This window comes from Fomitiporia mediterranea (genome assembly GCF_000271605.1).
Source record: "Fomitiporia mediterranea MF3/22 unplaced genomic scaffold FOMMEscaffold_2, whole genome shotgun sequence".
NCBI lineage: Eukaryota > Fungi > Basidiomycota > Agaricomycetes > Hymenochaetales > Hymenochaetaceae > Fomitiporia > Fomitiporia mediterranea.
In genome coordinates, this window is record NW_006760387.1 from 4,053,120 (window position 1) to 4,077,420 (window position 24,301).

At 45.8% G+C, this 24,301-nt stretch overlaps 8 protein-coding genes and 1 non-coding gene across 9 annotated transcripts; 7 read left to right on the forward strand and 2 right to left on the reverse strand.

Moving 5' to 3' along the window:
• The first annotated feature begins 74 nt into the window (after positions 1-74).
• On the forward strand, positions 75-1,567 carry FOMMEDRAFT_103137 (GroES-like protein). The gene is made up of 5 exons (XM_007263277.1): positions 75-408; positions 460-538; positions 596-788; positions 851-1,242; positions 1,299-1,567. The coding sequence occupies exons 1-5, from the start codon at positions 155-157 to the stop codon at positions 1,416-1,418; spliced, it is 1,038 nt and encodes a 345-aa protein (XP_007263339.1). The 5' UTR covers positions 75-154; the 3' UTR covers positions 1,419-1,567.
• Positions 1,568-2,218: 651 nt separating this feature from the next.
• Positions 2,219-3,312, forward strand: FOMMEDRAFT_131804 (uncharacterized protein; the record flags this gene model as incomplete). Its single annotated transcript, XM_007263278.1, has 5 exons — positions 2,219-2,390; positions 2,451-2,718; positions 2,779-2,989; positions 3,057-3,159; positions 3,212-3,312. The coding sequence occupies 5 exons, from the start codon at positions 2,219-2,221 to the stop codon at positions 3,310-3,312; spliced, it is 855 nt and encodes a 284-aa protein (XP_007263340.1).
• Positions 3,313-8,111: 4,799 nt separating this feature from the next.
• Positions 8,112-9,666, forward strand: FOMMEDRAFT_17576 (uncharacterized protein). The gene is made up of 2 exons (XM_007263279.1): positions 8,112-8,993; positions 9,064-9,666. The coding sequence occupies exons 1-2, from the start codon at positions 8,301-8,303 to the stop codon at positions 9,541-9,543; spliced, it is 1,173 nt and encodes a 390-aa protein (XP_007263341.1). The 5' UTR covers positions 8,112-8,300; the 3' UTR covers positions 9,544-9,666.
• Positions 9,667-10,637: 971 nt separating this feature from the next.
• FOMMEDRAFT_144852 (uncharacterized protein) lies at positions 10,638-12,938 on the forward strand (the record flags this gene model as incomplete). Its single annotated transcript, XM_007263280.1, has 3 exons — positions 10,638-10,681; positions 10,785-10,976; positions 11,002-12,938. The coding sequence occupies 3 exons, from the start codon at positions 10,638-10,640 to the stop codon at positions 12,866-12,868; spliced, it is 2,103 nt and encodes a 700-aa protein (XP_007263342.1). The 3' UTR covers positions 12,869-12,938.
• An 80-nt stretch (positions 12,939-13,018) lies between these two features.
• On the forward strand, positions 13,019-13,125 carry FOMMEDRAFT_t8. The gene has a single exon. It is a non-coding gene; the product is annotated as a tRNA-Leu (tRNA).
• Positions 13,126-13,659: 534 nt separating this feature from the next.
• FOMMEDRAFT_17578 (uncharacterized protein) lies at positions 13,660-15,684 on the reverse strand. Its single transcript, XM_007263281.1, has 5 exons — positions 15,432-15,684; positions 15,247-15,370; positions 14,852-15,188; positions 14,607-14,800; positions 13,660-14,546 (listed from the first exon to the last, which is right to left on the reverse strand). Exons 1-5 carry the CDS (start codon positions 15,555-15,557, stop codon positions 14,191-14,193), a joined length of 1,137 nt encoding a protein of 378 aa, XP_007263343.1. The 5' UTR covers positions 15,558-15,684; the 3' UTR covers positions 13,660-14,190.
• A 682-nt stretch (positions 15,685-16,366) lies between these two features.
• FOMMEDRAFT_17579 (60S ribosomal protein L4/L1/L2) lies at positions 16,367-17,842 on the forward strand. Its single transcript, XM_007263282.1, has 4 exons — positions 16,367-16,440; positions 16,507-16,581; positions 16,634-17,536; positions 17,586-17,842. Exons 1-4 carry the CDS (start codon positions 16,398-16,400, stop codon positions 17,687-17,689), a joined length of 1,125 nt encoding a protein of 374 aa, XP_007263344.1. The 5' UTR covers positions 16,367-16,397; the 3' UTR covers positions 17,690-17,842.
• Positions 17,843-18,854: 1,012 nt separating this feature from the next.
• On the forward strand, positions 18,855-19,442 carry FOMMEDRAFT_26189 (uncharacterized protein; the record flags this gene model as incomplete). Its single annotated transcript, XM_007263283.1, has 1 exon — positions 18,855-19,442. One exon carries the CDS (start codon positions 18,855-18,857, stop codon positions 19,440-19,442), a length of 588 nt encoding a protein of 195 aa, XP_007263345.1.
• A 2,891-nt stretch (positions 19,443-22,333) lies between these two features.
• FOMMEDRAFT_152434 (uncharacterized protein) lies at positions 22,334-22,744 on the reverse strand (the record flags this gene model as incomplete). The annotated part of the gene is made up of 2 exons (XM_007263284.1): positions 22,334-22,427; positions 22,482-22,744. 2 exons carry the CDS (start codon positions 22,742-22,744, stop codon positions 22,334-22,336), a joined length of 357 nt encoding a protein of 118 aa, XP_007263346.1.
• Positions 22,745-24,301: the final 1,557 nt, after the last annotated feature.

Sequence of the window (24,301 nt, forward strand, 5' to 3'; positions counted from 1 at the left end):
TTTTACTAAGCCATCGGCGCCTTTGCCACAATCTCATTAATAACGCACTGCTAGAACGTTCCCGGTATCACTATCTTTGACTAAAATAGCCTATATAAGGTCATGATGCAATAGCAAGTTCCAGCATTACTCACACTTGTCGATTCCCTTAACGATGGCTGAGCAAAAGGCACTGTTCCTCGAAGCTGCACAGGGCGAATTTCGTGTTAGGCAAACGTCGATTCCGAAACCTGGCCCTGGAGAGCTCCTTGTAAAGATCCATGCGACCGCTTTGAACCCTGTCGACTGGAAAATTCAGGCGTATAACTACTTTATCACCGAGTATCCTGCCATCCTTGGAACGGATTCTGCTGGTACTGTTGAGGCAGTTGGCGAAGGAGTGCAGAATTTTGCGAAAGGAGACCGAGTGTAAGGTTTTCTTTAGCCAACATCAATAGCTCTAACGTTCTTGCACTGTAGTGTCCATCAAGGCTACTTCACCAATGACAAGGCAACGTTTCAGCAATATACGATAGTGCCAGCTGAGATAACAGCGAAGGTTAGGAATTAAGCTGCCCTCACAGTATCTCGCGTTCTAACATCGGTTACCATACAGCTGCCTCCCGATATCTCTTTTGATGAGGCCGCCTCAGTCCCACTTGGCCTCGCAACTGCCGCAGTAGGACTTTACGGTGACAGACCAACCGGTGTCCAGAAGTATAAGCCTGCGTGGGAGGACGGTGGTGAAGGTTTATATCGTGGAAAACCGATTGTCGTTTTCGGAGGATCGACATCCGTCGGGCAGTACGGTAAGAACTACCGTTATAAATATGCTCTGAGGGACAGAAGTATTGACTCTATTATAAAATAGTTATTCAACTGGCTAGGCTCTCTGGGTTTTCACCTATCATTACAACTGCTTCATTGCACAATGCCGACCACCTGAAATCGATTGGTGCGACACATATCATCGACCGTAAGGCGGATGTGCCAGCCAAAGCCAAGGAGATTCTTAGCAGCACGCCAATAGAACTCATTTACGATGCAGTTTCGGAAGAGGATACCCAGAATCAGGCGTGGGACTTGCTTTCGCCTGGCGGAACACTCGTAATCATCCTTACGTCAAAAGTCGACAAAGGGAAGTATAAGGACAAGACACTTATTGATACCGTTTTCGGCAATGTGCATGCTCCAGCAGCACGACAGCTTGGTATAAGTCTCTATAGCAAGCTGATACGCTTACTTGAGGACGGGACTATCAAGGTTTGTGAATTCTACTATCCATGGCAGCTCACATTACTGATGGGATCCTATGGTAGCCAAATCGTGTCGAGGTACTTCCGAATGGTCTAGCTGGAATTGTGGATGGTCTTGAACAGATGAAGGCAAACAAGGTTAGCGGAAAGAAGCTTATTGCTCGTCCGCTAGAGACTGCTTAGGTGAGATGAGTGTATAAGAGAGGCGAAGAAGATAGTCGTTGCGCCAGGTTTGATGCTAGGAAGAACGATTTATGTGTATCGTATTGTATTAGTGACAACATGTCAAATCTAGCGGGATTCGCTAGCAATCTACTTGTTTTAAGCAAGGCAAAGTTTATATTTTATTTTATTTTATTTTCTGAATATAGAAAAGAAAAGGAAATCCACACATACAAGTGCCATGGTTATATTTTATAGTCAGGTCGATTTCTGACGTCCCTATACGTTTACTTCCTAGCATATCACAAGTTCATAACAGAGTTCTCCAGGGAAAGCTACAGACGTTACTGATAAGTATGTCCTAAGATCATAAAGACCCACTTGCACGTCCTTTGCGGATGTTGGTTCAGTATGGATGGAAAGTAAATACGACGAACTTGATGTATAGTGTGGCGTGAAAAGCTGTGATGATAATGTAAAGGCTTTGAGTGGACTGCTGCACAAAGCACCGATAGTGGTGGGAGTCAATGTTTACGTAATGATCTTCGTAGTTACCTCCTCCGAGTCCCAACTTGCCAAGGCTACGACTTGTGCAAGCATCAATCGTATTCCTCTTGTCTGCATGTTGGTAACGCCCCTATATTCAATTACAGCGGAGTTCAAGACGATGCTATGTGCTTTGTCTATATTCTTGAGGGATGAAGTTGGTTCGTATCGCAGTGCGGCTGACTTGGCCCCGTTACTTGGGAAATTCGGCTGACACGTCGTGGTCGTTCGACCCGTCATAGACCGTGCTTGTTGCACTTCTATCAAGGACAAGAATGTTTTTTCTCAACGTGCACAATGCTTCGCTATTTCTCGTTACCTCGCTCGCATTCTCTGGGATTTCGTTGGCTGGTTCTGTAACCGAAGGTGGCTCTTGTTCCCCGTCCAACGACAGAGTTGACCCTTCGATACACAAATTCATTTCTGATTGTGATGATAGAACTTTCTGTTCTTCAATGTCTCCCCAGGAAACTGTTACAGGAGTGAGCATTTCGACCACGTCTTCAGTTGCTCCGAAACCATCCGGGGTTTGTGTGAAAAGGTTATGTCGGAAAGATGAATTCCCTTTCGGCTTCGCTCCAGATGAACCACTTCCGCCAACATGCAACCACGGCTTTTTCTGTCCCGACAATGGATCGGGATGTCGACCGACACTTCCGAGTGGTGCGCCTTGTGATATGGACCGCGATTACCAGTGCAGTGCGTCAAAGAACTGGAATGGCGTCTTTAGTCACTGGAACGTAAACGGATCTGTTTGTCTCAAGTCCACATGCATGTGTGTCAGCTTATTTCACTATCTGTTGAACGTTGTCTCATGAGACATACATACTATTAGGTACGCCAATGTGACGGTTGGTTTGCCATGTATCCTTGAGCGCACGGAATACGTTGGCTACAATCGCGATAATGCATCATACAACGTTACTGTTATGCGAGACAATTGCGTTTCAAGCTGGCCCAAGCTATACTGTAGCACGACAACCTCCATATGTGAAAAGATGAAAGAGTTGGGCGAACCGTGCACAGTCGATAGAGAGTGCCTATCCGTGAGTCTTATTCGTGAGTCTTAAGGACTTTTCTCGAACGACTCATCCATACTTGCTTTATGATCAGCAATATTGTAACTATGAAGAACACGTATGCAGCGATCCTCCGGGACTGCTGACAAGCGTTGAAGCGTGGCAGTATGTGCTTACTGCGCTCTCTGTTCTCGGGGGTGAGCTCGCCTCGCCGACATTATACGTGATTATTTAAGAGAATCTTCATAGCTGTTGCGATGACATGTGTGTTCCTTGTCTTAAGTCACAAACGGCAACGAATGGAGCGGTACTCCGAACTTCTGGAATATTACCACGAGCAAACGAGGTAGGTTCCTTGAATAATATCGTAGTGAATGATATCTTACGCATCCCTTCAGTCTACGGGCATCTATTATTTCGCTTCATGTAGCAGCCTCCCAGCAGATCGGCGGACCAAAAATTGCGTGAACTTTGGAAGGACGTAGAACTTCTTATACACTAGATTGATTGCTGTGGTATCTTTTATCGCAGGACAGACGCACATTCACGATATGAAAATGTAAGAAGTACATTGTGTCAAAGCAGAACTAGCATTCATTTTTGTACAAGTGAAAGTCACATAATATGAGTTCACTCTTCGTAACCAGAAGCACGCATTATTTACGCTGTTTGTGATATTACAGCCTTTGGGGATCTGAAACTTATGCACTGCTTTGCAAGTTGCTTGGCTTGATAAAAACCAATAATATGCTTTGCAGATAACGTTTTCTAAGGGCAGAGTTGTGATGTAATAAAATACTGTATAGTATAAATTCACTTCAATAGTAGAGGGAGGCACCAGAATGGTTAAGCAACTATCATTCTAATGAACAAAAGGTAAACCTTGGTCATCCCAGATGCAAGAGCACAGAAGGTTGTATAACTACTAGAGATATTTGTATAACTACTAGAGATATATTATAAGTTTTAGGAGTTGTTCAAGTGATCCATAAGTAGCCGACGTACATCATATGTAACGTTCTGTGAGCCTTTATTCACTCGGACCTTCTGCTGGTTGCTTGTCAAGTAAACCCATTACTTTCCAAGTACAGTTGAGAATTTCACTGCTTGTAAGAAAACGGTCGCTGGGAATGTGGATGCCATAATCGTCTAGCAATGCTCTCGCGATTCTTCTTGCCTCTTGTGTATAATTTCCTGGGAATTCTGACTTATACCTTTCAAATCTGTCTTGATTGACAAGGTAGGTTACTTTTCTCAGTTCTTCATTAGCCCATGCGAGATAAGCGTCATGATTGCCATCTGCACGTGGGTTCTTCTTCTCCAAGTCAATACATCCTTCCCAATCGCTTTTTGCCTTTAATGCTTTCTGTATATCCCGAATTACATGTCTTGTGTTACCAAACTTGGCCAAGAAACTTTGAACTCTTAACTTCTCGTCCGTGTCCCATTCGGGCCTATTATGTTCCAATCCACAGAGACTGTCCATGAGCAAGAAAACATTCTTTGCAAGGATTTGATTTGATTGGCTGGAGCTGGATGTACCTGAGCGACGGTGTCTGTTCCTCTCCTTGTGAGACATGGTTATTGAATGAAGTATTGCACTATGATAATGAATGATTGGGGATGGCAAAAGCTGTGCGCTTTTTATACTGCTACATTGATACGAAGCAAAGTCTGAATACAGTACTAATCATCCTTGCTCTATTGCAGAGAGCATCCAGACACATGCGATCAGTGTGTCAGCAAGGACCTGTTGAGCGCTATTGGCATTCTGTCAAATTTGCACAATACTGCTATGAGTGACTTCAAGAGGTAAGGTAGAGAAAGTATAAACCCGACATAGGGTGTCACATCAGTCACAGCACAGCCACTTACCCCTTTAGGAAGGACCCTTTGGCAAAAATTGAGCCGTGGACATTGACCTTTTTTTAAACATACAAAAAAGGTCTTAGAAATCTTTTGTATAGCTTTTATTAGTACTACAAATTAACAATATATTGATAATACTTGGTTGTATCTTGAATATTTATCATTAGAGTAAGTATTTATTGTAAGCCTCTGACTCTTATAACAAATAGACGAAAAAGCTGACCAATATTATATTGGTAATAATTAGTAAGACGCTATATATGGAGATGTTATATAAGATTGGTTTTGCCGAAGCGGCAAAAATCCGAGAAATTTTTTTGAAATTTTCACTAAATTGCATTTCTGTGCATTTGGCAATTAAAAAAAAAGTTTTTATTTTTTTGGAAATAAGTCACTCAAATCTCAATATTTTTAAAAATTAAAAATATACTTTTGTAGGTTAGAGTAAGCTTAATCTATCTATGCAGCTCAAATCTGCATTTTTGGGATACTGAGTGTTGTATTTTGCCATCATTGTTTGCATCCCAATTGGGTTAGACTGCTGTGTCACACTATGTCAGGTTTATACTTTCTCTACCTTATAAACTTTGTACTGTGCACCTCAACCCCCTCATGCATCATTCCTAATGCAAACACAGACATTACCAACTAGTCTTGTTGCTACACATACTAGGTCTCTGATTGGACAATGGTCAAAGTATGTTCTGTAAAATGCTTGTTATACATGATGAATTAATTCCATTTCTGTTGTAACAGATTATAAAGTATGAAAATGCAACTTTGAAGTTGCTGGAGGGCTGTTGTTAGATACTCCCCAGTCTCTTCTCTTTTAGTAGATGACTGCTTGAGATGGAAATATAGTCTTGTTTTCTATATTGCACAAGTAGAGACATAAGTATATTGACATTGTAGAAAAATCATAATGTTGAGGTTGAAAATAGGCATAACAAGTATGTTTTCCAGATGTGAAGAGAAAGTCAAACACAGATCAGAAATGGAAAAATAGTAATCAATTTATTGAACCTTGTAGACATAGTACATTGTATGATTATAATGGATTATTATTATTATTTATTTTAAATATTTATTAGAGTAACAAACTGTAAAAAGTACTACTCTCTATTAATGATTTGTCTCTATTGTGTCAGATCAGTAAATGTAACAAGTTTATTTTCAGGAATATAAATATTATAGTCCTTTTTCAATACTTTCACAATTTTATTAGTTTCTTGTATATACTTTGTTAGATATGTAGTTTTGTAAGCAGTAAATCCATCTGATCTAATATACATAGGAAGCTCCTGTTTCCTTTTTTCTTTTTTACAAAGCAGTTCTTTATTCTTACTTAATTTTTCTTCCTTGTGTTTTATTTCCTCCTCATGTTTTATTTTATCTTCTATTTTTATCTCATCCTTTTTACATTCTAGGTTATCTATCAGGTTTCTGATTTCATCCTTCATACTTTCTATTTCATTCCTCTTGCTTTCTATCACATCATTAATATTATCAAGTTCATCAGGCTAATACTTTTTGAAGCCTAGTAAATTTGTACTCTTCTTGTTGTATTTTTGAACTTGTTCAAGAACTTGCTTACATTTGGTAAATTGCCATTAGCCTTGTCAACATTGTCACAGAGGTGTAGTATGAGTAAGAAAACATTGTATGTCTGTATGTACTATGTAGCATGATGAAGAGCTTGGGAAGAAACAGAATCTGATTGACTTTGGTGAGACATACTAGTAATTCCAAGAGTTAGATAGACGTTTGACAAGCTGAAAAACAGAAACACTTGATAGTAACACAGTAGAGCTTTGCTTATAGTACTGCTGCTACTGCTAAAGCTGCAGCTAAGCAAAGTATGCCAGTGTTAGATGAAATCACTCATCTTTGACAGGGACACAGTAATGCACTGTTGACTAGTTGATGAATTCCATTTCTGTCATAACAGAATGCAAAGTAATGAAAGTGCAATTTTGAAGTTGCTAGCTAGAAGGGGGTTACTGCTTATCCTCCATCCATTTCTCTTTCAGCGGATGATAGATGGACCTGTAATATCAGAGTAATTGAGTAAAGATGATTTATTTTTATTTGGACACAATAATATGTATTTATCCTTGCCTCGTGGACGCGGCACGGAGCATCATGCAGTCATCATCGCTGCCTTTCACTTTCACGTTCCCTTACTCTTGTCCACTGCCCGTCCCGTCCCTTCACCCCAAGCGAGTTAGCCATGGCAGTCGCACCCACATCACACACACGTTCATCTCATCTCACAACACATTCAAATGGCCTCCACCTGCTCGATGTCAATATTAATCATCCTCCCATCAAATACCCTAGTCCATCCCCTTCAATAAAGCAGCCCGTGTCTTCCGGGCATTCCTATCCCCAAACTAACGAAAATACTGTGGAGGAAATTGTAGATGATGACAACGATGACGAATGGGAGCTTGAGCGTGAATACGTCGATGTCAATGCAGCGGATGCCACCGCCGGATATGGCATCGATCCTTACCTTGGTATACCTGCACGTCCTCATCCAGTACACAGAGACAGCCAGGACGTCGAGTTTGGGAACAGGCTCACGCCAACGCGGCGAATGCGCATGAGCGGGCGAAGTCGCGGTCGGGGATGGGAAGTGAATGTCCGTTTACCACACGTCAAAGGCCTGTCGCGCGGAAAGACAGCATTCCTCAAAACACTCCGTGGTGGGCTAGCTCGTGTGCACTCGGCGGGACATTCATCGTCAAATAGCCATTCACCGCCGAAGTTTGAGTTTAGAGACCCTCAGCCCATGCCGCAGAGTATTAGACAGCAATACGCGGAACTTGCGCCTGCAGACTCCGCTCCCGCACCTGCTCCGGTCCCTTCAGAAAGGGAAAAGCGGGCGAGCGAGATGAGGACGGAGAATGGGTTACTTGCACCACCTGTGCCTACGAATAGGCCGAGCCCCGCAATGACAAGTCCCCGGACATCGTTAACCGGGCACGATGCAGAGTCTGTACGCCGACATTCACGTTTACAATCCGCATCCTACCATTCGCAATCACAGACTCGAACTTCTAGAATACAAACACCCCGCCCTCGCTCTCGCTCTGCTGCTTCCCGCCGAAGCGCATCCAGTCAGTCAACTGTCGCGGCACACACCTCCCAATCACACGGAGATGGCGTCGGAACCGCAGAAACGACTCTTGTCCAGCACATCAACGACGCAGGCCTCATGCCACTTTATCGCACTCAATCAAAATCACCCAAGTCTTCCAAACTTTATACCGATGGCGTTCCTCAACGTTCAAACACTTTGTCATCAGTCCGAGAGCTCCGTGTACCCAACCCTGTTTCGGTGGCTCGCGCCCGGTCACAGCACACACGCAGGTCTACCAAACCGAAATCCTCTCTTGTCCGCGCACTACAAGCTTTCCAACGTCTTCCGTGGATAGCTAACCCGGAGTACCCTCCGGGCGCCCTAATGCCAACGGGCTCTCCGCCTCGCATCGCAAAGGATTTTGTGCCCTCACGCTCCGCACGCGCAAAGCTGCGCGAAAAAACTGCACCTGGTATGGGTGTCGTATATGCCAAGAAAGGTGTAGATGCGGGTGAACTTGAAGAAGAGGAAAGAGATAACCCGTCATGGTATAAACCCGGTACGCGTCAGATCCAGCGTAGTATGCGAACACAATATGCACAGAGGACCCGCGGCGTACGTGCACTTACCAACGGCATCGGTCATTTGAGTTTATCAAAGGGTGGAATGGGTCCGGTCAAACAGGCATATGCGAGCTACCGTGTAGCAAGTGGGCGACCAATGGGGTACATGTATGCGTCTCCGATGCCGAGTAGGAGTGTCAGCGCAGGTGGCGGCGCATCGCCGTATTCGGCTATGCGGCATCAGTATTCGGGGCATCCGCGTGCTGGTGGTGGGAGTGCTGGTGTTTATACAGTACCTAGATCAGCTTCGAGCTCGGTTGCGGGATCTGGTGGGCGGGGCCAGATTGCGGCTGCTGCGTCGGCGTATCTTTCACGCAGTACGAGTGCGAGTCAGGTCAGCACGCCTGCTACGCAGAGGAGGGGCTCCGGATATGTAGCAAGTGTACCGAGCGCACCTAATGTACAGGCGGCTCCGCCTGTCCCTCCCAAGGTAGTTACCGCCCAACCTCTTTCAGTGCGTAATTTATTTCTCGGATTTGCTCTGATACGCATTCTCATTAATTTTTATTTTCTCGTATTAATAGCAACAACAACAATCAGCATATAATTACAACTACCCAAGCAATACCACTCAAAACCCAGTACAATACTACACGTATAATTTTGCATACCCTCAAGCACAACCATACACGCGATCCCGCGTCCCGGGTTCTTCACCGCCTCTTCCACCAGTTCCTCCACCAAGTAGTGGCTACGCGCATAGCAGTCATGTGCGGAGTCAATCGTATCCTCCTTCAGCGCCTTCGGCGTCTGGACATAGCCATCATAGCCATCATACTCATCATACGCAAAATACGCAATACACGGCACATCATATACCGACAATTCCGAGTATCCCTTCTCAGACTCCGTCGGCGAGTACGCATGTGTCTTCTTCGTACTCCCATGGATCTGGTGGAAGCGGGAGTGGGAGTGGGAGTGTGACGACGAGTGGCTATGGGAGTGTGATTGCGCAGGGACCGCATAGATATATGGATTATTCGTATTCGTATTTACCGCGGTAAAAAAAAAAAGCGATGGGTTTCAGGAGATCTTGGAGATCTTGTAGGTTTTTTTTTGGGAACTCGGTGTGTTCTATATTTGTATCATTTATGTTGCATATACGTCATTGCTGTACTTGCTGTCTCTCGCTCTGGATAGTGTATTCTTAATTGTGGAAGAATATAGCGTTTCTCTCATATGAACGCTGTGCCTGCTTTTTGCTTTCGTTCTTGTCCTTCATCTTCATTTTCTCGTTTATTTCGTTTTCTTTGACTTTTCAGATACGCAGGGCTTTTGGGGAAGGTGAGTAGTCTTTTATTATATTTGAAATACTGGAGTAGTGCTAATATGTGTACTTTTAAGATGTAATTCTGGTAGGTTACTTGCAAGGCTACTAGAATGAGGAAGACTAGAGCATCGATCTATGATCACCAGGAAGCGTCTCCAAAGAATGAAGCAGATCCTCAAGAGTTGCAAGCATTCCTACTTATAAATTCTATGAAGCCGAACTGCTTACTCACTGGCGGGAGCTGGATGAATCTAACACCCGAGGCGCCAAGAGTGAATCGGAGGACGATCACTGCTGGACTGTTCAAGAGAAGAACTTGAATAGAAGGCGAGTACAACGGTCGTTGGATTGTTCAAGGCCAAGAGAGAAGTAATAACGAGGCAAGTAACCGTGATGATTCCTACACAAAATGACTGACTATAGTGTATAGGTTCTAACGCATTTAGTTGACCTCCAAACAGAATGGGTTTATGCTCTAGCTTGCCGTTAGCGCTGTGCTTCGCTGCGTTCTCGGTATGATGATCCGGACGGACGTGATCTTCATGACCACACTGCACTTCATTTCACATTGAACGTGGATGCAACGACCGAGGATCCGAGTGACTCACGCGACCTGCAAGTGCCACCTTTACGCTCAGAGAAAAGCCTCCGAAGTTGAAGTTTTCGCCACAACAAAATGTGCAAAATGTCTAGTTACGTTCCTCTCTGACTTCGCAGGACCTTGCCTTTCAGTTATAAGATCTCGGTAGTTGGACAAAATTCTCTACGGACCAAGCGTGCCCAGGCGCTTGAGAAGGCTTCTGTGATGTCTGCTGTGAAGATCTAGTCATGATCTTCCTGCAATGGGCACTGTATGTTACACTTCACAAAATGTAAGTCTGTCATTTTCAAGTATAACCTCGGTAATGACATTTCCGCATGCCACTTGCATGCATTTCCAGCACCATGAAATCATTTATCATCATGCTGTGCTAGCCGTGCGTTTGCATGGTGCTCCACACGCAACCCTCAGACCCGCGAAAGCCATTTACTCTCGCTCCCCATCTCTGCACCCTCGGTCAAGCTACTCCTCTCTGGAAGGGAAGACAGTAAATTCGGCCTAATCTATTTCGTCAATCGACAGAGCCGCTTGACTCAACCGACCAGTGCAGTTACAGACTTCGGCAGGTCCGATGTCGAACATTCCAACTAGCCCGCGCATTGTGCAGCGGCGCGTTTCCGTAGAGACGTTTAGCTCTAATCCTGATGTTGATGTTGACGAGGACGAACATATTGACTACAATGGAGGCTTTGGTGGAGGCATGCGACCTCCTAGTCCTCATCCCGTTGCGCTCCGACCACCGCGCGATTCGTCCGTACGTCAGTCATTTGCAGTCGCGGCCCCACCCGCGTACCCGCCAGAGTCGTACCCAAGGCAGTCTCTTGCGGTCCCTAGAACTGAGCCGCCGAGGCGGTCGTTCATTCCTTACTCTGAATTTGGATACCACGAGTCGCAGCTACAGACAACGCAGGACCATTCATTTGTGGATATAACAGAAAACATGCGAATCGATCCGGACGTTGCACAACGATTCGCAGACGATGTAGAATTTCCGTATCGCGAGTCCCGTGCACAACGGCCCGGTCGTCTACGTCGTTTTGCTCGAGCGATGCTCTGGCCATTTCGATTTATTAAATCTGCAGCCCGGCTTCCTAAATTCCTGCGACGAAAGTCATCAACAGCGAAACGGTCTGTCGCTCAGTCAAGCGGATGGGACTTTAAAGACCGAACGCCTGGTGATACCTCATACCATATGCAGAATTCTAACGAAGGTGGGGTCGAGGATCACGGCACTGAGAATGTCACTGCAATATTTCCTGTTGCGATGACGGCCCCTGTGACAATGATCGAGACTAATACAGAGCACAGATGTGATATTCAAGGTAGCGGAAGTCATTCGTCAGGGGTTATTGTTGATAGTGGTCATGCCCGTTCGGCTAGCCCTCACTCGCATGTCTCTGGCCATTCCCCTTCCCACCGGAGCGCCCAATCTCACAGAGAGACGAATAAGGCGAATGGTGATCCCGTTCGCGCGTCTGGAACTACAAGGACGACGGGGACGACACACACGAGTTTCGCCCCTTTTTCACCCACAGCTGCTCCTGCGAGCGAGATCAAAGAGTCCTCCCGAGGACGGTCGAGTCGTACTTTCTCCTCGATGTCTCGCGGCTCGGCGCTATTGCATCACGTCGTCCGACTTTACCATGCCTTGCGTGTGCTGTATCATCTCCCCTGGGTTGCTGTTCCGCCGATGCGCGTCACGGTAGACGTTATACCCGCACTCAGCTCGCGATCTAAGTACTGCGTACACCGCAGACCACTAGGCATACCGAAGGCGGTACTCGATGCCGCCACTGCTGCAAAGAACATGGACCCTTCCGCCTTCGGGAAATCATGGTATCGCCAATCACCTGAGAAGCTGCGCGAAAAACAAATACAGCAGGGAAAGTGGACGTGTCGGCATCATTCACACTCACACTCCCCTTCAAACTCGTACCAGCAGTTGCTTTCTGAGGACCAGCGGTTACGACAGCAGATGAATGCACCGACTAAGGGCGTGCCGATTTTTATGTTCAATCCTTCCGCGCCGCCGTTCCCCCAGCCATTGCCGTTCAGTGCTCAGCAATTCTATATGGTTCCAGGCCCACCGCCGCCTCCGAGTGCCGGCGTACCGATGGCTACTAGAGCTCCATCAATTGTAGGCGGGATCCGTTCCCCGCCGGCTGCGCGTCCACCGAGTGCTCTATCCTTTCGTCCGGGTCCACGCCCCGTCCAAACTACACCTGGCCCGGGCCAGGTGCAGAATCCGACCAGTCCTGATACTATCAATGGTGATATTAATGGTAATAGTAACCTTGTCGGTGGAAGGGTAGAGATGCCGCGACCTCCGCCTGCTACTGCACAACCAATGTATATGCTTGTCCCCGCACCTCATGGTCCACCTCTCCCTCCTAGCTATGGAAATATGTATTCATACCCCTATTCCCCACCCTGGACCCCGCCTCAACGGATGCAGTGATTCATGTATGCTTTGTATTGTTTCTACCGTATTACGCTTGTATGTTCGAATGCTTTTAGCTGGCATTGTCTTCCCCACCGTTCTCGTATCAACTTCTGGTCACGCATGCATTAGTATGTATATTGTACTGATGTACCTCGGTCATATAATGGCAAGATGACCGAGTGGTCTAAGGTGTGTGACTCAAGCGAAAGCTTGCCCTAGCTTAGGGTTCTCATCAGCGTCAGCTGGCGTGGGTTCGAATCCCACTCTTGTCATATATTCCTCCCTGATGAATTTTTTACTTTCCCTTTTAGAGTACTGTTTTTAACATGGCTTTCAAGTACAGGTCCTTCAAATATCAGGGTATGCAAATTGCCTAGAAACTCTTTTTGAACAGTCTAGTGGATTATAGTAGTATAAATTATGTGTTACTGAAATTCCTGAAAATGTATTAGAGCTCCTTACACATTACACATTTACAGTACTGTATAGTCAGTCTCCTTGCATCTTAAATGTTTTCAATATACAACCTTCTTCTTACACATTGACCAGTACTAATAACTTTGTTTCATGTATAAAAAGCAGGACAGGCTAAATCTAGGAGTTTCTACATCATCTACCAAGCTTATATACTTTTACACAACAACCACTAGTACATCAAAGTTCTGCAAGGCTTCATCTTGTACATATCCAAGCATTGCTCAGGAAATAGACATGCAAGCAATTACTTTCCAGAAATTTTCTTTCTTCACTTTCTGGAAACACTCGTCATGCTTGGCAGGTTACTCAAAGGGGCTAAAGTGGATTATTGCAGAACTCGGAAAACACAAGACAAGACTGAAAAGTGGAGCCTTTGTAAGTTGAGCGTAAATTGGCGACGCACTAACAACGTAGCGCTCGGCTCGGCTGTACGTATTGCAACGCTTGGGCTCGGAAAACTCTCGAGCAAAAAGGTTCGCGCGTGCCTGGCGTACATTTGTCGAGAAACGGGCATTTGTAATCGCATAAAGGGAAAATGGTATTTTGATCCGGCTGCCATACTACGCGACTTAAACTCAACATCCACAAAACCACAACCACAACCAAAAACCGGAGAAAAATTGCGCATTAAAATCAAGGATATTACCAAAGAAAGATTCAAAGGAGAAATGGGAATGTAAATGTCGGCTTACGGCTCAACAACTAACAAACTATCAAACGCATCGTACCAGTGTGCAATAGTCCTTGTGTTATGCGGATCGGTGATAGGAAGGGAAAAGAAAGAAAGAGTCCAGCCAGGACATGTCCAGAAAGTCGCGTAACATATCATCAACCAAGACATAAACGGATAAGATGAATGTTTACACGATGATCAAACCAGCAGTGAGCATGCCCATGAAAGCAATCACTGCACCGGCACCGGCGCCATTGCCAGCTCCTGCCAACATCGAGCGTGCGCTGACACCGGCAGCGTTAGTACCACCAGTGCTGCTTGCATCACTACCTGAACGCGTCGCAGTGCCTCCGGAAGTGTTACCGCTACCAGAAGCAGTGCCCGTTGCGCTAGAGGAAACGTGCTCGTTGTACCACGAGGCCGCGGAAGCGAAGAGCTCGGCCGACTGGAACTGCGTGCAGCTAGAGGAGGCAGGAACGACGGGGGTATAGGGAATAGTGGTAATTGGGCCAAGCGACTCGGCAGGCTGAGTGAACGTCATGACTATTGACAGAGATACATATGAGTTTCTGAACCGAAACAAACGAAAGAAAATAAAAATACCTTGGCCGTTGGATGTATAAACACCTGGGAAGTCCTGGTTGTCACCCAAGCAAGCCTCGAAAGTACCGTTCTTGGCAGCGTTCGGAGCATTGTAGGCACATCCGATACGATCAAAGATGTGCTGGCAGTAGTCTGCGGCATGTTGCCCAGCTGGATCACAAACCTTGAAGCAGAACACTTCACCGCCCATGAAACTAGAAAGTCCGCGTCAGAAAAGGAGTACTCGGAAGTTGTTTAATACATACTTGTGCCATTCAATAGCCTGGATATAGGTGTTATTATCACCATTGCTGGCGTTGAAGGCATTCGAGTACACAAGACCACCCATCGGGTTACCCCGCAAGTCAGCACCATGGGGATCAAGTTCTCCTCCGAAGTCACCGGATTTAATATTGATTTTGGATTGGTCAATGAAACCGACGACTTGGAGGTAGTCAGGCGTGCGCATGTACTGGACGCCCTGAAGCGCGCCAGGAGGGATAATACGAGTACCCTTGCCGGGCTTCGTGCACCAAGCAACTTCTTCACCCTCAGTATCGGCGATTAAGGAGTTTGCTTCGGGTGGAGCCCAGAGGCAGAAATCTAATTTGATAAATCACGTCAGAAATCAAGAATAGTCCCAGCTTTCGGAAACTTGTACCATCAATATGGTTGAGGAAAGACGTCTGGCAAAGGGAGCTCTGGCCTTCAGTCGTAGAGTTACAAATGTTATAACCCAGCTGTTGGCCGCGAACGAGATTGGTATCTGTGTCCACTTTGTAGGGCTGACAGCGATTCATCAAAATTAGTCTTTGATAAAATGGAAAAATTTCATCGAGTGCGCACAATTTCAGAGGGATAAGCATAGTGCTTGCTGGCAAGTGGGGTAGCAGGGAAAGTACTCTGCTGAGCCCGAGCAAAAACGGCCGCACCGACGGCAACGGCAAGGGGAGTGAGGGTGAAGCTAGGCATTCTGAAAAAAATAGCCTATAGTATAGCGGCAGTAACGAGCGACTATGAAAGTTGCGAGAGAGAGAGCAAACGGCTTTAAGAACGCCTTAGAGTGACGTCGAGAAGGGGAAAGAGCTAGAGATGGAGAGGGGGGGCGAGTAGGGGAGCCAAGAGCAGGAGGTGGAGGCCTTTTGTATTGTCACACTGCGCGTGACGCTCTCCGCTTCCGACAGGTCCATTTAGCTTCCTCAGAACTCTCTTGGCACCTTCGCGAATCACTCGTCCAATTGATCGAGAAAATCATTCAAAAGAACGTTCAAAAAATCTTGTAAACATGAACAACAAAGACAGTCAAGCTGTTCGCGTATGGAGGCCACTCATTGAATTCTATCATCACGAGTCAGTGACAGCAATAACATTTCTTCGGGGACGGAGATTAAGAGGAGCCTGAGAGACTGCCAAGAACTTCGCTTACTGCGGACAAGTTACAACTGTTTGTCATTTCGTTCTTCGTCTGGACAACCGAAATCTTACGAGGCTAGGACGATATGCATCTTCGTCTTCGGAATTAGTTTCCGCTTCAAAAACTTGAAGACCTTGCATTGCAAACCAGCCTTTCAACGTCCTGTTCGAATCTGACGTCTAGACCCTGTGGCTGGCATCGGATTTGCGTCGCTTACTTATTTTGTAACACTTCTTCGTGAGAAATTCAAATGAAAGGAAGTTCCGAATAAGTTTACGTAACATTCAGTGATCTAAGCGTGTGAATGCTTTGTCATTGACTGTACAGATCCCCAACACAGAAATTACTCACTCACTACACGCTGTTCACGACATCCTCAAGACACCAAGACCCACAAAATGGCCTCCCGTCCGACCGTCAACATCCGCACTGTCTCTGGAGGTGAGTCTGATATCCATAATATCCATAGTTATAGTGAATATTAATTTGTTTGTTTCATTTTATAAGAGGCATCCTCGTCTCTGCCACTCCCTGCGGTCCTTACCGCACCAATTAGGCTCGATGTTGTTCAACAGGTACACAGTGAGTATCAACCATCTACTTTGTAATGCCACTCGCTGAAAGTAGTTTACAGAGAGCATTGCAAAGAACAAGCGTCAACCGTACGCCGTCAGTGAGAAGGCTGGTCACCAGACAAGCGCAGAGTCCTGGGGAACTGGTCGTGCGGTAGCTCGTATCCCTCGTGTCGGAGGTTCAGGTACACACCGTTCCGGTCAGGCAGCTTTCGGGAACATGTGCCGTGGTGGTCGTATGTTCGCACCAACGAAAGTCTGGCGCCGCTGGCACGTAAAGGTCAACCAGAACCAGCGTCGTTTCGCTGTCGTCTCTGCCCTTGCAGCGTCTGCTCTCCCGTCTCTCGTTCTAGCGCGCGGTCACCGAATCGAGCAGGTCGAAGAAGTCCCGTTGGTTGTAGGATCTGGTGCGGAGTCAATCAAGAAGACAAAGGAAGCTGTTGCTCTTCTTACTGCTCTTGGTGCTTATGATGACGTGAAGAAAGTCTCATCCTCCCGCAAGCTGCGCGCTGGCAGGGGCAAGATGCGCAACCGTCGTCATCGCCAACGCCGTGGTCCACTCATCGTCTACTTGGAGGACAACGGTATCGTCAAAGCATTCCGCAACCTCCCAGGCGTCGAAGTCGTCAACGTCTCTCGTCTAAACCTTCTTCAACTCGCACCAGGTGGACACATCGGTCGTTTCATTATCTGGACTGAGGCTGCATTCGCACGTCTTGACGAAGTCTTTGGTACCTTCGACACAGCTGCTGTGCAGAAGAAGGATTACTTCCTCCCGACTGCTAAGATCTCCAACCCGGACGTCACACGTCTCATCAACAGCTCCGAGATCCAGTCCGTCGTTCGTCCCGCGAATGCCAAGATCCACCGCCGCCCATGGACACAGCACAAGAACCCGCTCACGAACAAGCTTGTGCTCTTCCGGCTCAACCCGTATGCGAAGACGCTTCGCAGACAGGAACTGCGTTCGTATTTTTTTCCTCTTTGAAAGGCTTTTATTAACTTTTCGATTAGTCAAGCAGGAACGCCGCAAAAAGGCTGCTACCGCAGCAAAGAAGAAGTCGAAGAAGGAATCTTCCGCTGGAGAGGCTTTCATCAACACTCTCTTTGCTCCTTGATTTCCGCTCTTAAAATGTTACTATGTTACCTATATGCATGTGCGTCTCCGTTATGTTACATGCCAGAATATGATACGTATCAGAAAGCATTCATGTGTTGCGGTTTGAGTTACGACATGAAAATGAAATGCACGCTGACTGCGTTTGCCGTCAGACGGAAAAATTAATTATTGTAGACCGTGAAGTGTGATAAAAATTACATCAAATCTCTTTGTAACTTTTACTCTTTCGCACCATATGCGTCGAAGTCAATCACTGCTGGCAGGAGAGAAGCGAAAGTTAAATTCGACAAGCCATGTCACGTCACAGTCACAACCTTCGCTTACCCGATATGGAAGGACCCTGCGGCCAAAATCGTGAGCTTCACCAACATCACCAGAGGCCTCTTGTGGACAAAGGCTCAGAAGTGATAGAGATTACATATACTCAGAGGATTTGGGCCTTATAAGATGCTCTATTCAAGTTCTGAAGCTAAATTTCAGTAGTAGGCTTTGAGCACTAACACATCCTATTTGTATTATAAATATTTGATTAGTAATTTTTGTAATATACCATATTTAGTATAATTAGTCATGTTATATTACTTGTCAGCAGCCAAAATCTTCTCGAGAAAAATTCAATTTTTTCTTTTACTTCACCAAATGAAAGCAAAATAGAAAATAAGCTGTTTAGTATTGAAAAAGTTGAAATTGTTATAACTTTTCCATTTTTCATAATTTTGAAAATCTGTTCCACAGAAATGTAGAGAATTGTATCTGCTACATTTCTGTGGTCTTACATTATTGATTTTTGCCTTGTGTAGTGGGACGAGTTTCGTTGCCAGTCTGTGAGCCTGAGCCAGGAAAGGAAGTTAGGGTTTGATCACGTGTGTCACACTGCTTGTCGAGTTTAACTTTCGTGTACCTTATACTGGATTTCTAGCAGTGATACCAGTCACTTTTGCTCCTCCACATTTGCTCGAACGCGCGCTACCTATTTAGGTATCCCTACCAAGCAGTAAAGCAAAGTCAAGTTTAATTATCTATTATTGATATACTTTGCTCGGGAGTTTCTAGTAGAAGACTGACAATGTATGAACTATAAAGTGGGTCGTCGTGCCAGCATCAGGAGTTACACCCACACCCTTCCACCTCCAAGTCCACACACAACATTCGGTATTGCAAGTATGTCTCACGAGCATCAGAGGCATGATTCAGGTTCCAAGCAGCCATCCAGGCGTAGAGGATCCAGTTCAAGCTCGCCCAAATGCAAGCACGAAATCACGTCATTGAATCCAAAAGATATACAGGTGGCAAATGCTTTCCATCTCATGGAAGAGCTTGTGAAGAGGTCTAGGGGTTTTGCTAATAGGAAGAATCCAAATGAAAATCTAAAGCGAACAAAACTCGACAACTTCCTCAATAGCTTTCCCGGAACAAAAGAGAAAGTAGAAGGAGTAATGCATACACTGGAACGTTATCGTCTGGAAGTTATAAACATTAACGTTGGGTTTGCTTGGAGCCATGGAGAAAGTTTGGAAGGCGGCGATAAACTCAAGGCAGAAGAGAGACAAAAGAAGAAGTATCTATGCTGTAACCTCGGCCGTTACAACAAGTATGCTGAGATATGTCCAGAATACAAATCAGACCTGAAGGAAATCATTCAAACATTGCAAGAGGATTTCAAGATTGTCATACCTAATGATCATCTCATCGAAGTCTCAGAGAGTGACGCACTGGAGGAAAAAATTATAGAAACTCTAATTACGAAATGACCAAATTAGTCGTATGCAAACTAGTATCTTATTTAATTGACCGTTTAGAATAGAGTTAATATGATAAAAGCATTGCTATATAATGAAGTAATCGGAAACAGAGAGTGATGATAAATGAAACAGGCGCTACAAGAATGTGGAGGCTGTGAAAAGAGATAATGAAGCGATTGGAGTGAATTTAGATTCATAACCTGAGCTGCAGAAATGTAAGCTTGGCATGAGCAAATTGAACAAATATTTGAGACTGGATTGCTTGTTTAAAGCGTATCTTTCCTCGCCGATGAAAGTCTTCAATAGGAAGAGCGAGAACTTATCATTACTACTGGAAATTAGAGTTCGGATAATGATTCAAGTATAGCTCGATCAATGAAGCCTTTGTATAAAGTCCGTTTAGAATGCAAACACGTCTTGACGTCTTCGTCATATTGAATGACCATTATCGAATACGGCCATTAGATCGATTTGAAGGGCATGCTGCAGTGGTCATGAAAGCAACGTGGCGAATAGGGTCACTTCATACATGATTCATATAATCCCTAGTAGCTCGCATGTCCAACGTGAGGCCAAGAAGTTAAGGAAGAAGCAACTCGGACAGGATAGAGCTTGCTCTTAAAGTATCCTGACGTTATTGCAAAGGGATTGATGAACGTGTCATTGCATAAAGCCTTGTATGTCTTAAATCGAACACTTGCGAAGTACCGTGCCTCCCTGTCATAGATAGAATAATGACGTACGCGAAACATAAAACGACGGAAGACTGCCTCATCCGGATCTAAGCCCGTGTAAATTCCAAGCGTACTAATACCGGACATAGCGACAAGCGCAAGTCCGAACGATCATTGAAAATACGTCACTTGGTCCCGTCCATGCAAAGCCAGCTAACGTTAGTAATAAAAGCCCTTGGTCTAGAGAGTCGAATGTATCGGACAAATGCCCAACATGGAAGGTAGTGTGTGCAAACTATACGTCGTGCATATGCAATCGATCATGCATGCGTGTCTATCCGCTGAGCGCGCTTGCAGAGAAGACTCGGTGGCAGGGCTCCGGAATGATATCTCTCCAAGCACCGGAGCCTTTCTCTGAGCTTAGAAGGTATTCCCCATTGCTTCACTTTGACCGTGTGAGACCCCAGAGAATGCTTGGATTATTAGTTTCGCATGCCGTTCCCGCGAAACGTCAGAATTTGCTTCCTTTGCACTAGCAGTGTCTTGGATGAGTCGAAAGAACTGTCAAGATTTAGAACCAAATTCGTTGGGGGCGGAGATTGTCAGGAGCTCTGGATCTGCGGATCAAGACTAATGAGCTAAGGACTTATAAGTGGAAGACACCTATACAAAACAGAAGCAAATTTAACCGAATCCAAATAAGAAGGCATCCTTCCCAGCCTCGTAGATAGATGTCGAGCCAAGGAACACTCGGGTTACTTGACAGCGAAGCCAAAATAGACTCCTCTGGATCCGCGAGCCTTCATGCATTCCCGAGTTGTTCCTGGATACTAGAAAAGTACAGAGCAAGACTAAGAATGTCATTAGAATCAGAATTCAACAATGTTCAATCTATCGCTTGAAGTCAAGTACCGATGCAAGAAGTTAATTATAGCGACTGCTGCCTTCAGCGTGGGATTTTGCCGCCCATAACCGCCGTCTCGTGCTCCATGCCGAACCAAGTCAGTATCTCGTAGGATTCAAGCAAGTCACAGGATAAGCTATGCCTCAGGTCAGAAGACGTTGCATTAGGGCCTAGAGCGGGGAGGGGCTACTTTTGCCACACCATTCCAAACACATGCGGGATGTGCGGGATGCTCGGACCATTTTTGTAAAATGCAAGTAGTAGTCTAGCCCTTGGACTTGTGTCGAGTTGAGTCGGTCCGACATTCAGTAGACCATGCAAGCAGCACAATTCCAGTAATTCTGTGGGACATAGCCCAACCCAATGTAGAAGATCAATTATCTTCTGTGTCTCCACCGACAAGCAGTGTGCAGTGTAGAGATGCAGGGGCCAGTGCGTGCTACAGCCTCATGATATTCAGAGTTAATATCCACACCGCCGACGCTATATAAGCTAAGGTCTTGCAGGACTATACCTACTTGAGTAAAGCCGATTAGACGCTCACGTTCCTGGACTGTCGCCTTAGACATTGCTAATGGATTGAGCAGACAATAGGGGTAAACTCCTATAGCCGCCTGAACGAGATGGGAGCAAGCCGCGAAGAAACGCAGTCAGTTGAAATTAACCTGTACGTACAGCCGTAGATGCTCATGTGGAAGTCAAATACTTTGGGACACAGACTCTCAAACTTGCATTCCAGGTCCTTTTCGGCAGCTTTCTGTGAAAAAAGGAGGGCTTAAAATGCAGAGAGACGAGAAGAAAACTACCGTTACCCCGCAGACCGTGTAGCCTGTTTTCCACGCATATTTCATGAACAGAAGCCGGTCCACGAGCCTCTAGCTGTTAGCCATTAAGAGTTAGGCATGAAGTATTCATATTGCCAGCGGAACAACCATGCACCAACGGAAGCCCGTAGCCTGAGAACATGCATGAATAAGTCTAAACATTTTGCATGTACAAGTAGAGCGCTTCTTTACAACGCATCTCTTCTTTAACCCACGGGGGAAAATCCGTGCAAATGGAAACCAGCTGTGTTGTACCCACTAATGTGGTACAATACAGCCATTCATTGAGAAATCGGAGGGATCTAGACAGGAACTGCGGGGTAAATAAAATGCTACAAATACAGTAAATACTGCCATTTAGTATAAATGCCGTGGCCGTGGCTATCACCACAACCCCGTGGGGCGCCGGAGATTCCATCTGTCTCAGAACTAGGACCACTGATTGATTTTATTCCATAAGTATACATGCAGCCTTATAAATAATATCCATCGCCGCCGTCACCGTTGCTGTCGAATGGCGGACCAACTGTATAACCGCTTGAGCGCTGATGCATGGTGATTTGCAGGAGTCTGAGGAGCGGAGAGGTGAAGACTTCATGAATGAGAATATGAATTCCACGTTCTAGAAGAACAGATGTTAGCGGACGCATAGCTCACATGAGCGTATATAATGACAAATAAGATGAAACAAAGGTGCACCAACGCTAGCGCGTGGGCACGCGATATTAGCGGGAGTAGCCAATTCGGGCAGGTACCGATCACGGAAGCAACGGCGTTCCATGCTCCTGCTGTGCACGTGTAATCACCTCTCTCGTACGTTCGCGGAGCGTTGGGGGCGCTGTTGAATAGCGTCGGTACGCCCAGGATCAACATGGCGGCCCGCCGGACTCCGTCATATCGTACGTTCATGATCGAGGTCAAAGCTCATGTTGATGAACAGATTACCAATGTGGTCCATGATTTGGAAGCTTCTTCTCGTGGCACTGTACAGGATTGATCACTAAGTACGTACCTGGAAACGCTCGGATACATGCCTCACAGCGGTTGATTCACCGAGTAAGATGATCGAGAGAAAAGTGAAAATAGCCATTGTCAGCCATGGTGATGATCATGAGCTGAAATTTCCTGGGATCCAATCATGTGGATTGAGGATGATGGTGATTCGTCTGTTCTTTCGGTGAAAAGCCGTAGACAACGCTGAGAACAATCGTTCAGAAATGGCTACAGATGTTATCTGGTCCTATAGTAGACCAACCAACATCAGAGGCTGTAACAGGAAGCGTAAGGTACACTGAAGATCCATGCAAAATCCAAATCTCAATGATGATACATGGTACGCGATGAACAGGCCGTGCTAATAGCAGATTCTGATACCCCACTCATGCCCAAGAAGACAATTTGACTTTGTCAGCAGGCTGCATTGAACGATTCCTCAGCTTCCGACGATCACGCTTGCTCCATCTCAATCATCAGCTTAGACAGAGTCCATTCCGAAGCACTGACAGTTGTAGTCAGGATGAAACCGGATTTCTACGCAGAAGCGAAGAAAAGGAAGAAGATAGGAGAGGCAGTAAGAGAAGAGACGGGTTTCAAAGATACATTACACGTGGATCACGTGGACAGTGGCTGAATCTTCTTGATCGAATGAAAGCAGGCGAGCTTGGGAACCCGAATCAGCCGCAACAGTAATGTGTTCTGAAATCACACAGTCTCCTCTCTGAGAAGAGTAATTATGAAGACTGATTGGTGATTGACGATCTCATCGGGTCGAAGTCCTTCGTTATTTCTCATCTGACGGCTTGCATTTCCATTCGCAGGTATTCTCATGTCTACCATATCTTTCGTTCTTTCCACGACCGCATATGGTTGCTCTCACGCCTGTGCATCCATCCATTGGCCAATGGTGAGTAAACGATACACATGAGAATACGGAAAGCCCGGTGTACTGGTTACTACGCATCCGTGGATTCGTGTTCCCGAGTGCCCGTGTTACCGTGGTATCCTGTGTGTTAATAAGCCTAATAACCTTGCCGAATAGTATATCCGGCTGGCTATACTACAGAACTCGGTATTGGGTCGCTCCGGCTTGAGGGAATAGGTTGAGCCGAACGAAGTCGAGTATGCGAATGATAAGGTGCCAAGGTCCAGGAGACCTGTCTGAGGAATCAGGATATAGCAGTTAGCAGAGCGCCTGACCCCCATAAACACATGCACACTCCGAACCTGGACCTGACCATGACCGAGAAACATGAGATAGAGAATAAAAATAAACGCAAACAAGGGACACCCGACTTAACACCGAGATTAATATTAGTATTTTTTCTTGGACTCGGAAGCCGAGAGGAGCTCAGCCATGCGCTTGCACATTCATCTAATTCATCTAAGTATGCACAGGGACAAGGCACTGCAAAGCTAGGCATCTGTATGCAGGGCCTATCTGTCACTACTTATTAAGCTGCGCATTGT

Excerpts from the sequence above, each read along its gene's own strand:
- FOMMEDRAFT_103137 (XM_007263277.1), top strand. The coding sequence starts at position 155 with ATGGCTGAGCAAAAGGCACTGTTCCTCGAAGCTGCACAGGGCGAATTT. Across the intron at positions 409-459 it reads TTTGCGAAAGGAGACCGAGT|TGTCCATCAAGGCTACTTCA; the intron begins GTAAGGTTTTCT and ends CTTGCACTGTAG. Across the intron at positions 539-595 it reads CAGCTGAGATAACAGCGAAG|CTGCCTCCCGATATCTCTTT; the intron begins GTTAGGAATTAA and ends GTTACCATACAG.
- FOMMEDRAFT_17576 (XM_007263279.1), top strand. The coding sequence starts at position 8,301 with ATGCCAACGGGCTCTCCGCCTCGCATCGCAAAGGATTTTGTGCCCTCA. Across the intron at positions 8,994-9,063 it reads TTACCGCCCAACCTCTTTCA|CAACAACAACAATCAGCATA; the intron begins GTGCGTAATTTA and ends TCGTATTAATAG.
- FOMMEDRAFT_17579 (XM_007263282.1), top strand. The coding sequence starts at position 16,398 with ATGGCCTCCCGTCCGACCGTCAACATCCGCACTGTCTCTGGAG. Across the intron at positions 16,441-16,506 it reads CATCCGCACTGTCTCTGGAG|AGGCATCCTCGTCTCTGCCA; the intron begins GTGAGTCTGATA and ends TCATTTTATAAG. Across the intron at positions 16,582-16,633 it reads TGTTGTTCAACAGGTACACA|AGAGCATTGCAAAGAACAAG; the intron begins GTGAGTATCAAC and ends AGTAGTTTACAG.
- FOMMEDRAFT_17578 (XM_007263281.1), bottom strand. The coding sequence starts at position 15,557 with ATGCCTAGCTTCACCCTCACTCCCCTTGCCGTTGCCGTCGGTGCGGCC. Across the intron at positions 15,189-15,246 it reads TTTCCTCAACCATATTGATG|ATTTCTGCCTCTGGGCTCCA; the intron begins GTACAAGTTTCC and ends TTATCAAATTAG. Across the intron at positions 14,547-14,606 it reads TTATACATCCAACGGCCAAG|TCATGACGTTCACTCAGCCT; the intron begins GTATTTTTATTT and ends CTCTGTCAATAG.